Raw genomic sequence first — 15,781 nt, 5'->3', positions numbered from 1 at the left:
CCTACAGGTTATCTTTTATTCCACGGAAATTTTTATGAATGCTGGTCTGCCAAAAGAAACGGCTGTCTATGCCACTTTGGGAATGGGTACTATCAATGTCTTGATGACCATTGTATCCATGGTTCTAGTGGAAAAAGCAGGACGCAGGACACTGCACATGTTTGGATTAGCTGGCATGATGATCATCAGTCTCTTGCTCACAATATGTCTAGCTTTGACAGTAAGTAAATTTGATGATTAGAATTTTGATCATGGGCAATTTTATTTAGTATTTTCATGCAGTGTTTTAATAAACAAAGTGAAGCACACATTTATGTAGTTTTGTTGAAATATGCAACACCTTTATACTGAATACTTATGCATATTACTATCTTGTATTTGTGTTGAAACAATAGATTTAGCCATAATCCTCAAGTTAATTCAAAGACATGAAGATTCTTCTGACCTGGGATCATATTCCCGATGAAAGAGGCTGCTTGCATGAAACATTTCGCGATTTTCCCCATCTGCAACATGAATAGGAAGAAGTTTCCCTTAAAATACTTGTCACGAAGGCGACCTGACCCTTAATATAAGCATCATCATGTAAGAACACAGACCAGATCCTCCTAGCCGGCACTGGACGGCCATATGACCAAAAAGTGGGACTGGCCAGTATAACAACAAACGAAGAGCCAGCGATCTGGCCTTGACTCTTAAGCATATAACCCTGTATGTTTTTCCGTAATCCAAATAATCTAATCCACTTATCTTAGTTGACATTATCCTGGATTTCTCGCGCAAGAGTGTATTCTGTTCTTCGTATCAACGGAGCTTAAACTGTTAATCTATGTTGGTATCACTCGTTACTTCATTGAAGAATAGAATGATGGGATCAATTCCATCCAAAAAGGCCATTAAAGAATTCTTTCATATTCTGGAAAAGCCATTAATGTCCTGCGCTGAGACTTCTAAGGTATCGAAATTGTCAAGAAGAAAGGCCAGGATTACAAAAATTTGTGACAAATTTCGGGAAGAAAGGTTCTTTGCTAGAAGAGCTGAGGGTAACTTGTATAAGATAATGTTGGAAATTCCTAGAATATTGTTTAAAACTTTTCCACTTATTTATTATCTTTGCGCAATGTTATCTAAACTTTATGTGCCAGAAGCTGGGCGAGACCCATACATTTCTGGAAAGGATTGTATTACTCTAGATGGTGTATGAAATTCAATCATGGTATAGGTATAATTCCGAATTCAAATCTTCAGTTCATTTTTTTGATAAAGTAATAATATGTACTATATTTATATTCCTTGCTCCTATTTCTGTTAAAAAAAACCTGATGTGTCACCACTGGAAGATTTTGCTTCTGAAGTACATAGTGTTTTCTAAATTCATACATTCTGAATGAGCTATGGAGCAGCGGAAGAAGGATGGAACAAAGTTAACTTGCAAAGTACTAGGTGGGATCTCTTACGCTGAATGAGAATTAATGTTTTTATTTAAAATGTTAATTGTCTGTATCCCAGACGGTATAGTGGTTAGGAGAGCCTACTACGAAGTAATCTCGTATGGGTTAGTGGAAGGGGAGCGGGTGCTCTCCCTCAAAATTGGGGGTGGAAAATAGAAGTCCAACCTCTCTTCGGAGTAGGCTCTGGAAACCATTGTTCCATGCAATATGGACAAGACAACAACAATTTGTCATCTTAAGCGATAAGTTAACAGTCTTTGTAATATAGATAATACGAAGATTACAAATATTATTAAATATATTCTGAATTAAAGTAAACTTACTCGAAAAGCATCCTAATTAAAATAATTTTTTTTTCATTTAAAATTACTGTTTTCCTAGTAATTTATTGTGAAATTTTCTGTTATCAGATCCTAGATGTTATAAGATATGTATCCTTTAAGTAATTATATGTAATATTCAAGTATGTAAGTGGCTGTACTTTTTTAATACTGACTAACTGATGCAATTAAAATATGAATGAATACTATAGTTTGTCTTTCTATTACAGCCGAAAGCACCATGGTTATCTTACGTCAGTATTATTTGCATCATTGGATTTATAATAATGTTTGCTAGCGGTCCAGGTAATATACATTTTAAAGCATTTAATTCGATATAAGAAACTTGAATGTTTAGTTATATAAAAGTTAATGATGCTGGTTAATAAGAATGGCCGGAAATCCTTTTAAGTACAATTGAGTTCTATGGAAATAATTTGCATTTACGGTAATGCTTAGCAGTGAAATTTTCTTTATGATTAAATGCGATTATTCTATCCGTTGATAATGTTAAAAATTTTGTATAATGTTACATGAAAAATCTGAAGAAACAAAGCTGTGTCTGATAAATAAAATTACAGGGAAAGGTCTTTTTAACATTGAGTAAATGGCTATCTTCCTAAATTGGCGAGATATTGCCAAGCTGGCGGTGGTTTTTGGTGACTAATTTTTAACTCCAAATTTGGCGAGAAATCACCCAAAATCTTCAAACTTGGTGACCATTTGGCGACAACTATAATTGATACTATAACTGAATAACTAATCGATCACTATGTGTAACTGTAACCATATCCGGCTCTTATATGTAACTTTAACCGTATATGCCTTCTAGTAATTTCGAGAAAATGAAGGTACTAGAAATTTCTAGGCTGCCGAGGGGAAAACTATATAAGACCCGAGACAACATCCGCTTCTCAGTTGTTTAGTACAACGTTAGTTTTGGAGTATTGATAGAGCTCCGTGTGAACATCGCTCTTTAGATGCGCTTTGCATTGCGTTGTGTTTAACGTTCTTGGTATTTTGAAGTGTGACTACTGATTGTGTTCTGTGATACTGAGAAGAGCTGTACGAGTATTTTTGCGGAACGTTTTAGAAATGTGAACTGTCACTTTTGATAAAGTAAATTTTATGAAACTAGTATCGATTCTGTGTGCATTCAATCCATTACGAAACCATATAAGCGCAATAATATGTTAACAATCATTGGAAATTGTATATCGGAGGATTAAACTGATAGAATAGTTCATATGAAAATTATTGCTTTCTATACTAGACAAGAGAGCCAATGGCCAATAGACATGTAGCATATTATAGACTGGCCTCCCATTGGATGCATATTTATATTTATACGAGAGAGAATGTTTTGCGTGACTTCTTAATTTTCTTTTCAGGATCCATTCCTTGGTTTCTTGTAGCTGAACTTTTTGGGCAAGGAGCTAGACCTATAGCAACAAGTATAGCAGTAGCTGTTAATTGGATGGCGAATTTTATAGTCAGTTTATCGTTCCTTCCAATTACGGTGAGTTTAAGATATTTTTTAAATAATGGACATTTTTAAAACCATGAGTAATTGAAACTGAAAACTGCATTACAGAATTATCGTAACGATTCAAGAGAGGGTTTTGAGAATTTTCAACGTTGCACATGAACTTCGTTACCCATGTCCAAATTTACCAGGACAATTCGAGAGATAGTTTCAAGAATTGTTAGTGATGTGCGTGAGCTTCGTTATCTAATCCAAAATTATTGGGAAGATTAGAGAGATAGTTTCGAGAACTTTTAATGATGCGCCTAAACTTTCTATCTGTATCCAAAATTATCCGGACGATTCCAGAGATAGTTTCGAGAATTTTCAATGACGCGCAGTGTACTGATTACTAAAACATTCTGGCAGATTCCGCTGAATGCCACGCTGATATATTGTATTAGTCTGGGTCGCTATGACAGATGCTGATTATTCAAATACCACTGAACTTGCAATCATATTTTTTTTAGGGAGGGAATTGTTCTGTACTAGATATCAGTATAGGTATTTATTCCAAAGTTTTATGAAAAAAGTGTTTAACAAATGTTTAGGTTAGGATTCAAAGATTCGAATGATATCATTATCTTGGTTCTTATGTTAATTCTGTGGAGAACAAAATTACTTTTTAAGCAAAAGCTTAAACAAATTAATGGCTTATTTTTAAATGAACATTCGTTTTCGAATAACAGTTTCTCTGCAGCTCGCGTTGACGTGTATTATTTAATTTATCCTTTCTAAAAGACTGCTCATGAGTTAAAAAAGAAAACTCAATTTTCTTTTATATAATGATTTGTATTTTACTCAAAGTTGCCCAGTACAAGAGTTACAATTTTTCATTTTCTTGGGACTTTTCTGAACAGGAAACAGTAGATATAAAATTTATTTATTCATATTTACATGCATTCATATTAATCACATTTTCATTAATTTACTTCAGAAGTTTCTTTATATTCAAAACCTGTCATTATTTTTGAAACGATATAAATTTGGACTTGCGGATCTATCATGCGGCTCCCATCATCTTGAAGTTTGGCCATCCCTGATATATAGGATAGGGATTAGTCACTCTGACTGCTGTACCGAAAGGCCCGTGTTTAAATCCTGAAAGAAGGCACGGATGTTTGTAAATGTTTAGTGTTTGTACGGCATGGGACACTCTAAATATGAGACGAGCCCTAAGTTCTTTCGGGAGGTCGATGGTAGAGGAAGAAGGGTGGAGGACACTCGGACCCGTCCTCCCGGTGTGCTCCTTCTCAAAATTGGAGGTGGAATTCTGCTAAAATCGGGCTGTCACCTCTATGGTGCTCAAGGCTCTTGCCAGTGATAAGCGCATTTGACTCCTTGCCACCGTGAATGTTGTGGGCTTGGGCTGACCTTTGTCAGACAAGTGAGATTGGCAACATGATGGCATATAAACATTCATCTGTCGGTCAAAATGAAAAATTCCTTCTTTTTTTGGGGGGGGGGCGAAAGACGTGCCTGTATATATATTATTCGCTAACAATATTTTAAATTCATATTTCAATTGTGATCATTCCTAGCAATATTACTGATTCTGTAAGACTTCTATATTTACCACCAGTCAGCTATTATGTGTAATTCTGCATATAAGAGCAGTCAGCAGTCTTTAGTGTTTTTATTCCATGGTGCCAATTCAAACAAACAAAGCAAACTTGTTTTAATAGACTAACTTCTTTTTTTTTACTTTTACATGTGGATATTGTTATTAAAATTTCAAATCCGAAATTTTTTTTAGTCCAGAAAAATAAAACCTGAAATATTGAGACTGTAAATATCTTTCTGATCGAGCGAATGGAGAACAGTTTCGTATTTTTCAGCATAAATGTTTGACATAAGAAGCGCACGTTTTGATCCAGTCTTTTAAACTGATGGCTGTCGTGAACTTGTGTGAGATTTCATTGATGAATAACTAACTAATAAATAGTAATACTTAAATTCATAAATAATTTAAAACGTCAATAAAATATTTACATATTAAATGTTATAAGCTATATCAAAATGCATACCATGTAATAAATATAAATCAATAGGATATAAATTTCAGAAGATACATAATTGCTATCCATTTGAGGTGAAATAAAACATTTCACCTCAAAACAGCTCATCAGACACCTCAAACTCAGTAGTATTTCACATTAACTACAATATTATAAAAAAACTAATAAGAGTCTTAAATACTTGTAACTAAAGAGGTTATTACATCTGGCTACAGTCCTTGCTAGACGGGTCTTTTCTGAGATTCTGGTGGCACTCGTTTAAACGGGAGGATTCCTAGAAATACGGAAACGAACCTCACCGAAAATGTCTCGGCTGGAGTTTTGTCCCGGGTAGAGATAAACCAATCAGACGAAAGTTCTGCTTCTGAAGGCTCAAGTGATCCCAATCTGAGCGATAATCGATTACTGTTTGGCATTCAAGTCTTTGTAGTAAGTGAAAATGGTAACCTAGCTACTTGGGTTTCTTGGAAAAATGTGCGGGTTTTGAGAATTGTCCCTTTCGACGTCAAGTCCCGCGTAGCCAAAACATAATGTGATTAGGGCCTAAAAAGTAACTGTTCAGTACGATATCAGTACGACTTCTTAAATAAAAATTTCGCTTCCTAATTTATATTTGAAAATGTAATGTATAAATTTGATGAAGATAGTAGATTAGATACGTTGATTTAAATATGCTCGAATTTTTAATTTCAGGAAATGATTGGAGAATACACTTTCCTTATCTTCACAGCACTTTTGGCGATGTTTTGGCTGTTCACGTATAACAAAGTTCCTGAAACAAAAGGCAGGACAGTAGAAGAAATTGCTGCCATTTTCCGAGAAAAAACTTCTACCTAATAACAAAAACGTAGCCTGCTGGAAAGTCACTATGAAGTGGAATTCTACAACAAAAATCCAGTCCTGCTGGAAAATTGCTATTACGTGGAATTATATAATCGATACATTTCTGAAATCCAGACATTATTTCATTCTCTGTGAGAAAAATGGCTAAGGAACAATTCATTTGAGATATTAATGAATTGTTTTATTTGTTGTATATATACATACATGAAGATATATACTATGCACATATTTACAGAACTGAGTATATATATTATATATTTTTAGCTCATATTATCTTGAAAGAATTTTTCCATTTGTATTTTATGTGTATGTAACCAGTTTCATTCATACTTTATTGTACATAATTATATTTCATCAAATTTAAATAAAAAGAATTTTTGTACAAATTTTCTTTAGTTTCATTCACTGAAATACGCACTACTTCTAAAACCACAGACAGAAGATGCCTCTCACTTTATGTAAACATATAGCAAAATAAAATCTACCAGTCAAAATATAGGTATTTCATTACCCAAGCCTGAAAATAAACTAAGATTTTTTCCGAAAAAATCCAAGCCGTTCTCTTTTGAGACCTGAAATAAGATTTCACTTAAAAGTCAATGTAGCGAAATCATTCGTGTATCTCAAATGATTATTAAGTAAATTATCCCGTCACCAGTTTAGTCATTAAAAGCCATTAAAAAGGAAAACTCTTTAAACAAATTAGACAGATGGATTGGATAATTCAATTATGGCAAAGCACACCGGGAATCGAACTTCATACCGAACTACCAGTGTTCAGCGTCTTTACCGCTCGGCCGCTGGTGGACTCAAAATTAGACAGATGAAACCGGTAAAAAAGAAATCGTAGTAATTACATTAACTGAGGCAGGTGTTCACACAAATGCAACAATTTTACTGCCAAGGTATACCACAATTGTTTGTAATCAATCATTCATTTTCAATAATGTACTCACGTATTTGAATTAGTGTTGTCTTAAGGGTTCTCTAGATCATGGTGGACGTGGTGCTATACTAATTAACCGTATGGTAGAGGCATAGTGCCCACGTCCCCCGTTTCTTATCCTTATCTTGTATGTCCAACAGCGATCTAGCGGTAAGATGGCTACATACTGCTAATTCGATTTGAGATGGTTTCCTGTAGTCCCATAAGCGATGCGTGGCGTAAGTACGCCCTGTGGAGGTGGTCATCTCAAGACGGTTAGTGTGAAGGAGCGACACCAGTTCTGCCAATGGCGATGTGTTGGTGCTTCCCACGCTTAGTCCTGTCCTGACCTGTCCTGTAGTCCCATAAGAACAGGCTGGTAGCATGGGCATTTTTCTCATTCTCCCCATGTGTAACACGGATTGGATTACTTTATTATGACAAAGACACTAAGGCTATGTGTCTAAGAAGAAGAATGCTTCAATGGAGGGGTTTCTAAGAGAAACGTGAGATGCTCACGCAGCCAGTCCCATTTCCAAGGATCATAATCAGCATGCATAACATGGATGGTAAGCTAGTTTCTTTTAGGCATCCCACCGGGAAGATACCCTTTCCTTTATGCAGAGATCCCTCACATAATTTAGGTTAAAATATTAAGCCGAATAATTGTTATCGAAGCTAGTCCCGCCAAATTTACTAATATAACACTGATTCTTGTTTGACTTTTCCAATAATCCCATACATGCTTTATCTTTTTTAGCGCTTATTCTTTCGTCCTATGCAAAACGACACTTACGAGAAATGTTCATACCCATAGTGCTGATGTTTATTTTTTCGCAAATAACTAACAAATGCACACAAAGCACAGTAATTAAAGTCTAGTACGTAGTATTCTCATGCTTACTGAAAAAAATGACATAAAATATTTTCATTGTCTAACGCCCACTATTCTTTACTTTCAAAATGGGTAATCGAAAATATTCCACCTTGTATTAATTTAATAAGTTAAAAAAGATAAAATGTTTATAATAAAAAGACCCCTCCCCCCCCCCAAAAAAAAAAGAAGAAGAAGAAGAAATGGAAACCATCTTATTAAGAAAGTTGAGCACTGATATGATTAACTGAGGAGAAAGGAAAAATAAAACCATTTACCAAAGTGTTATCTGTTAATAAAAATAATTTGAATTTAATAAAAAGTGTTATCTGTTAATATAAATAATTTGAATTTAATAAAAAGTGTTATCTGTTAATATAAATAATTTGAATTTAATAAAAAGTGTTATCTGTTAATATAAATAATTTGAATTTAATAAAAAGTGTTATCTGTTAATATAAATAATTTGAAGACTGCTGATGCAGGGGATTGGAAATACTGGTACACGAGGCTTTAAATTTCTCTAGTTCACTTAAAATTTGTCTAGTTTTACCTTTTATGTGTGTTGGCAAATATTCTCCTTTAGAAATGGATTCAGATGTACAAAGTTTTTCCTGCAAATGAAAACAGTGACCCACTGGAAAAGGGCAGCAGATGATGAGAGGAAATCCCATCTGAAATATGCGAGAGCTCTTAGTCAACAGCTCAAGCGAAGCAGGACAGTTTGAGAGGAGAACAGCCATAATTTTAAAATTATAAAATCTCAAATTCGTATGATGTAAAATATTTGTTTTTTGTAGACTAAATTTTAAAAAATGACATATCTTCCAACAGAGGCGCTTTCAAGTGTTCACTCCCCAAGAACATAGGTCTAGAATTGTCCAGTTTGAGCGCTCGGGAAAAATCTGCTAAACCAATCACAAATTTCTACATAATTTTATTTGAATTCTTTACTATTTCATACACTTATACACTTTTTGCCATCCATTTTCTTCAATATGAATTGCGTAGTTACATTCCTCTATAATCGAATACCAATACATTTAACTGCAACATGTGACGATAACGGTGAGAATATAACTAATACAATCTTAGAAAAGAGTAATACATAGAATGAATTTACGTATTAATATAGAATATATTTTTTTCAATCCATCACGTTATTGTGCCTACTTATTTGTTCATTATATAGAAATGTCTCTAATATATGATGAGTGATATTGCATTAAAAACTCGACAGTATAGTATTAAAAGAAAGCGACAAGTTATCACAAGAGATCCGAGTTATTATTTAAAGTTAAAAACTAATTTATCCTAATGGTGTCTTTTAAAATCGAAATGGAGTTTCAACTGATTCAAAATTTAAGAAGCATTACCTTCTCATCTGCCTGTTAGTGTTCCCAGACAATTGAAATAATTCATTATCTGTGAAGGTTTCAGCTTCTGAAATGGTTTAAAGTCTTCCTGTTTTCATTGAATATGAATGTTATGAAACAAAAGCCATCACATGGAAAAAATGAAAATGCGTAAAAATATGCGTAAAAAATGAAAAGAAATTACCATGTATGGTTTTTCACAGAAATAAATAAATTTAGTTCAGTCTTTAAAATGGTTAAGAAACAAACAGGAACTTGAATGAAGCAATAAGATTTTACTTAGTTTTTTTTTTTTTTTTTTTTTTTTTTTTTTTTTTTTGTGTGTGTGTGTGTGTGTGTGTGTGTGTGTTAAGAATCATGAGAATTTCATACTTTAAATGAGCAGAAAACTGCATATCAGATAACTCCAACCTTTTAGTTGTATTCTATTCTATTATATTATATTATATTAAAGTTAACAAAATTTGTTTTGAATTTTGTTTCATAAAGCCTTGTTAGAAAGTTATTTTAAGAGGAAACTGTTAAACAGCATTTAGTGGTGAACAGTGATGAACGCGACAAAATTATGAGAGTCTCTGTTAGTCTTACATTCACAGTAATAATCTTTAAAATTCATTAAATTTTACGTAATTATTTGAAAATTATGTACTTCTGTTGTGTCAACGTTTAACAAAATACAGCATAGCAGATGAGAAAATGTTGCATAGTACTGTTCGTAGAATGCTTTTCTTCTGTTATTTTACACTTTTCTAAGTTTGTTAAAATTCTGTACGATAATATTTGTTTGTACTTTAATTTAATAATAGTTTCTTTGTATTTACGATAATTTTTGTAAATTAATTTGCTAATTAATTAAGTAATTAGTTTGTACTTTTTAATTCTGCACGATGATATTTTGTATTTGCTTCGCAATATGCAATATTTCACGCGCCTAACATAAAACAGAAAAGTTAAGCCGATGTGAAGTATATTTTATGGCTGTGTTTTGAGAAACAGTTATCTCATTTTCACTCTGAAACATACAACACCACAAGCTACAGGTAAATGGGAAAGTGTTAAATATATGAAATTCTACCCAAATTCAATAATTATGTATAATATATATAAGATAAAAAATATGAAAACAAACTTCTAAATTTAATTCACTATAACCTCTTTTATTTTTTATTTCATTTGGGAACTTCATCTATCTGTCCTAAAAATAGCGCTGTAAGTCTAAACTGCGTCATTCAAATTAATCATGCGATCTTACGTAATCCTTAACGCAGATGCCTCTTGACCAATCACCAAATTGCAAACCAAAACTTTTCTCTTCGCGTACTTCCATCTTGCCCAACTACGTACTTCAGCTTTGCTCTTTACTGTGCTAATTACCCTATTTTAGTTCAGGCGCCACTGTAGAGACATTTGATATATTTTTGAAAGCAGTCAAGATGAAAAATGAGCAATCGTCTTTGCCGGGAATCGAACCACGGACCTCTGGAATACTGGCCCAGCGTGCAGAACCACTACACCACGAAGGCACGCTAGGAAAGTGGGAGAAATACCGATATTAAACGATATCGATATTATTTATATTTGATACGATATCGATAATATCGATATTAAACGCATCTCTATTTTCATCTTTGTAAATAAGTATTTCCCAAAGAGTTTTGAACTCCCACTTAACAAACAAACTTTCAGATGATTATATTACGTTCCAGATTTATCAAGTTTATTATCTTATAAATATGGTTTAACCTCAAAGATATGCTTTTTTGAAGATCTATTTACTATTTACTTCAATTATTCAAGAAAGTCGTCATTTTCAGCATTTTCAATATATCTTCTCAATTTGTATGTATGCTAAGAAAATACAATTTAAAATTTAATTTATGCACAAAAGTATATTTCACTAATTTTTAATGTCTTATTTCAGAAATTAAAGCTGTGCCGTAGTATCTTTCTAAAACTGAATTTATCAGTGTGAAGGATGCTGTAGCATAAAAATGTAATGAATATAACAAAACTATGTTCATGGATGTAATAGAAGTACGTTTGAGATTTTTTTATCATGTTTAAAATAATAAAACTTTATATGAGGTTATAAAGCATCATCCTTAACCAATCATTTTAATTTTTGTGAGGTGTATTGACAGTTGATTAAATTTCCTTACTTTTGAATGTTTACATAAAATTTCTTTCGAAACTTTCCAATGTAAGATTCGAGAGCTAAGAATTTTAACGCGGTTCCTAACAGTCAGTAATAATTGTTCTGATACTGTTTCTGTGCAACGTTGATATGGACTAAGCTAATTCCCGTGATACATGTATTCCTATACATATATCAATATACACGAATTTCGAGCTGTATGCATCGCTACACAAAGTCAGACCTCTTGAATAGCATATAACTCTTTTTATATGGAGCTGTTAATAAAAGTGGAGCAAGAATTGTTCTCTGCATCTCCTTTGAGTAAATGCTCCGCTTTAGCCTCAGATTTTGGTCTCCCTCCTTTCCGCATGCCTTCGTGGTGAAACTGGAAACACGGTGCACTCGACTTCGGGAGGCGTAGAGTTTGAACCCCGGAGAGGACAGTGAGGATTTCTGCAGTTTTCTGCATTGATATCACCTAAAGCTGTACAAATTTACTCCAATAGCACGCTTTTACCTACTGCTGAATTGGTCCGTGTACCACTCGGTCCGCCAAGCGCATTCCATTAGAAAAGCTGCTTAGGGTAGATGTAGAGATGCTGCATTCTGCTGTACCTCTACATCTACCCGCCTCAACATTTTTGCCAGATATTCTTGAATCAAGCTCGATCCATGATTACAGGTATAGTTCTACAGAGGCAAAAGTAATTGTGAACTTTAAATACCTGGAAAAATACACTGGTGTGCAAAAATTAAGGACGAGACGGTTTTTTCAATATAACTTTGTACAAAAGCTTTCCAAATCAACACATTTAATACCGTAAGATCCCCAATACGTAAGGACATGAGTAATGTAAGCAACACTTACTAAAAGAGATATGAGGGATAAAAAGAAGCTTTATTGAAAAAGTAGCATGGAGCACAATGCGACTGAAGGCCGGAACATCCCTGTGATGGGTGTCCAGCAAGAAACATCCGGTCTTTAATAGGGGATATGATCTCCCCTGACTGCTAAGCAGGTTTCACGGCGTCTGCCGAGAATGAGGGTGTCAATGAGTTGTTGAGGCATTGCTGCTAATTCGTCTTGCAGCGCCAATCGAAGCTCCGGAATCGTTACTGGTGGTAAGGTACGAGCTGCCAAGCGTCTGCCTAGAAAATCCCATACATGCTCGATGGGATTGAGATCCGGAGATCGTGCCGGCCAATCCATACGTTCAATATCCTCACTCTCTAAGAGCTGTTCGGCAGCTACTGTGCGATGACATGGTGCATTGTCGTCCATGAAAAGGAACTGCGGACCCATAGCGCCTCTAAAAAGTCGCACATATAGAAGAAGAATCTCGTTACAATAACGGGTCCCGTTGACTGAACCTGCGTTGGAGATGTGAAGGTCTGTACGACTACCAAGCATGATGCCTCCCCAAACGAGAACACCGCCACCTCCATACCTGTCCCTTTCAATGATGTTCGAGGGATGATTGCGGCTTCCCCGCTCTCTCCAGATGAGTATGCGATGAGAATCGCTACTCAGACTGAATCTGCTCTCATCTGTAAAGAGTACTCGTCCCCATTCATTGTCTCTCCAATTCCGGTGTTCCCGGCACCACAGAGAACGCCTTCTCCGATGGGCAGGCGTTGGAGGTACACACCGTACAGGGCGTCGTGCAAACAGACCACCACCGTGCAGTCTTCTGACCACGGTAAAATGCGATATCGGTTGTCCAGTCGCCTGTGTCGTGTGTCTAGCGATTTCTCCCGCTGTCTGCCGCCTGTTTCTTCTGGCCTGTAAGGCAGTATACCGGTCATCTGCGGGTGTGGTTCCTCGTGGACGACCACAACTAAACCCCCGGATAGCTGTTCCTGTAGTTTGAAATTGTCTACAAAGTCGTGAAACGATGCTGTGAGCAATTCCGAACTCTGCAGCCACACTTGTCACACTGTGGCCTTCCTCCAACTTCCCAATGATTCGACCTCGGGTAAAAGCATCCAGATGTCGTCTAACAGATTGATTATTCGCCATTTCTCGCTGAGGCGGCAACTCGGTGTGATTTTAACTGCTATACGGCGTGCAATCTCTTTGCCAGAAATACTGATCTTACACCGACAACATGCTTTATACTACTCAGACACTTCCCCATTACGTCTACCTGCATATCTGCGCATGTGCTACCGTACATCACCTTACTTAATCTCCTGAATGGTCTTTCTGTCCGCTCTGCCTCTTCGTTCAGCTGATATGCTAATTTTTCGACTTCGTCCTTAATTTTTGCACACCAGTATATACACAACACATCATGTCAGGGTTCCTTCTTATTTTACAAGACCTAGAAAACTAGTTTTCCGAAGTTTGTCAATATTTCAATGAGTGGAATTGATATCTCTACGTTCTCTTTAGGTTGCTAAGCCCAATTTTCAACTCACGATGAAAACGGACGTATACTGCAACATTATATGGTTTTTAACCGTTTGAAGAATGAGATGTAATTTAATATAATATAATGTAATATACGAGGGAGCTGAAACCCTCCTGGCCGATAATAATAGGCCTCATCTTGGTTAACGCAGCATACCCAACACAGATTAAAAAACTGAGACCAAAATTTCCAGTATTGTTCTATTGGAGACAGAGATTTAAAATTTGACTTCTAACATGAAGTATGATATAGACTCTTCTAAAAGTTATAACCAACTTCTTCAGATGTCATCATGATTTATGGACTTCAAATTTATAAACGGTAGTTTTAAATATCTTCTCTGAGGCCTTCAAAAGACTGAAAATTCTTATCAGGTATGAGATTTTTCAAAAATTCTTTTCCAGCGATCTTAAATCTTAAACAGCATGGTGAAGAGAAAACTTTAATCCAATAAACTATGTACAGCCGAGTAAGAGAAAGAAAATATTCTTCGGCAGAAGGAAGAAAGATGTGAAGAAAATGCAGTATTTGTTGTGATGTGATAAAGTTAATATTTCTCACTTCTTGCAGTTTGATTTGTCACAGTCCCTTTCTTTGTTTTGTATTATACCTTTTGTAAATCATAGCTAAGGTCTTCCAGTGAGAAAAAAATGGGGGCAAGGTATTCAGAGTTTTGAATCCTTTCTGGAAATATGAAAATTAAAATCTTCTTCCTTTTCTTGAGCATTGTAAACCTCATCCAAAAAGCTGTTAAAAGCTTTAACACAAAACGTTATAAAAATTTATTTAATGACACTTTAAGAAGGGATCATTAAAAAGAATGGAATTACTGCAATTTCAGTGCTATTTCGATCACTAATGTTACTTCGTGTTCTAGAAATGTTCGGTACTTAGTGCTTTTGTTAAAATAAGTAATTTTCGATTTTTTGGAATATTTTGCAGAAAATTAAATATTTATTATTTACTGTTTATTTATGCTTTATATTAACGTACTAATCCTATGTCTACACTAGAAATGATTTGGAAAGATTCTGAAAAAATGTAAAAGAATTTAAACTAATTTACATATATTTTTCTCAAATTATGTTAAGAAAATTAACGTCAAGATTCAAGAGTTTTAATTGCCAATTTCATCTACTGAATTCTACTTATAGTTTCTAATACATATAGGTACACTATTAAAGACTGTATTTTAAAATTTGCGCAAATATCAAATCTTACTTTAATTAAATACTTAAGTAGGAACCTCTTTTTTCTTGTCATTGTTATTTTTATCTTAAGGATTTGAGAGGTTCCAGATTGCTTTAAGTTTCCGATTTGAGAAATTTTAGAATTTTCCCAATCTGTGAAGCAATATTCTGAATTTTAACATTTTAGTGGTAAAATTTCGTGATTATAATGTGTTTTCGGGATATATTTCAGAGTAGTAGATGTTAGTCGAAATGAGGTTCGAATGAAATCCTATGTAGAATTTACATCGATGATGTCCTAGTAAAATTGTTGTCGATAATGATCGATGTAGGTTAATTTGATTTCGCGAAGCTACATTTTTATAGTGATAGATTAACTAAATTAAATGTATAGTGTTAGTCTATTTTTAATATGTGAGATAACGTGTTATTAGTCACATAATTAATATTACTTTCAATTTTATTTAGTTGCTCTACAGTTACAAAATGTGTACATGTGAATACGGCGTAAGAAACGGTATCTTCTTCTTTATATTTCGATTTAAAAGACTGTAATTTTGAAATAAATATAAGAATTTTTTAATTAAAAGATTTTTGTTTCCGTTTCGCTATAAAGATAAATATTTTATGATACAAAGACATCAATATTAGTATTTAGGAATTCATTCATTTTGCATTTTATCATCCATACTATTGAAATCTGTGCTC

General features: G+C 34.4%; 1 protein-coding gene across 4 annotated transcripts in view; it reads left to right on the top strand.

Moving 5' to 3' along the window:
* LOC118192588 (solute carrier family 2, facilitated glucose transporter member 1-like) overlaps window positions 1-6,543 on the top strand; it is a 159,324-nt gene extending 152,781 nt beyond the window's left edge. For all 4 annotated transcript variants that reach the window (XM_085816052.1, XM_085816054.1, XM_035363591.2 and 1 more), the window contains exons 8-11: window positions 8-220; window positions 2,002-2,077; window positions 3,163-3,290; window positions 6,008-6,543. In XM_085816052.1, coding sequence (XP_085672178.1) covers window positions 8-220; window positions 2,002-2,077; window positions 3,163-3,290; window positions 6,008-6,151 — 561 coding nt within the window. In that variant the 3' untranslated portion in view covers window positions 6,152-6,543. The remainder of the gene's footprint in view (window positions 1-7; window positions 221-2,001; window positions 2,078-3,162; window positions 3,291-6,007) is intronic.
* The last annotated feature ends 9,238 nt before the right edge of the window (window positions 6,544-15,781 follow it).

This window comes from Stegodyphus dumicola, chromosome 4 (assembly GCF_044657685.1).
Source record: "Stegodyphus dumicola isolate Sdum_Otavi_A_Nest chromosome 4, ASM4465768v1".
NCBI classification, from domain to species: Eukaryota; Metazoa; Arthropoda; class Arachnida; order Araneae; family Eresidae; genus Stegodyphus; species Stegodyphus dumicola.
The sequence above is the reverse complement of the archived record's forward strand: the minus strand, read 5'-3'. Positions and strand labels throughout refer to the sequence as shown.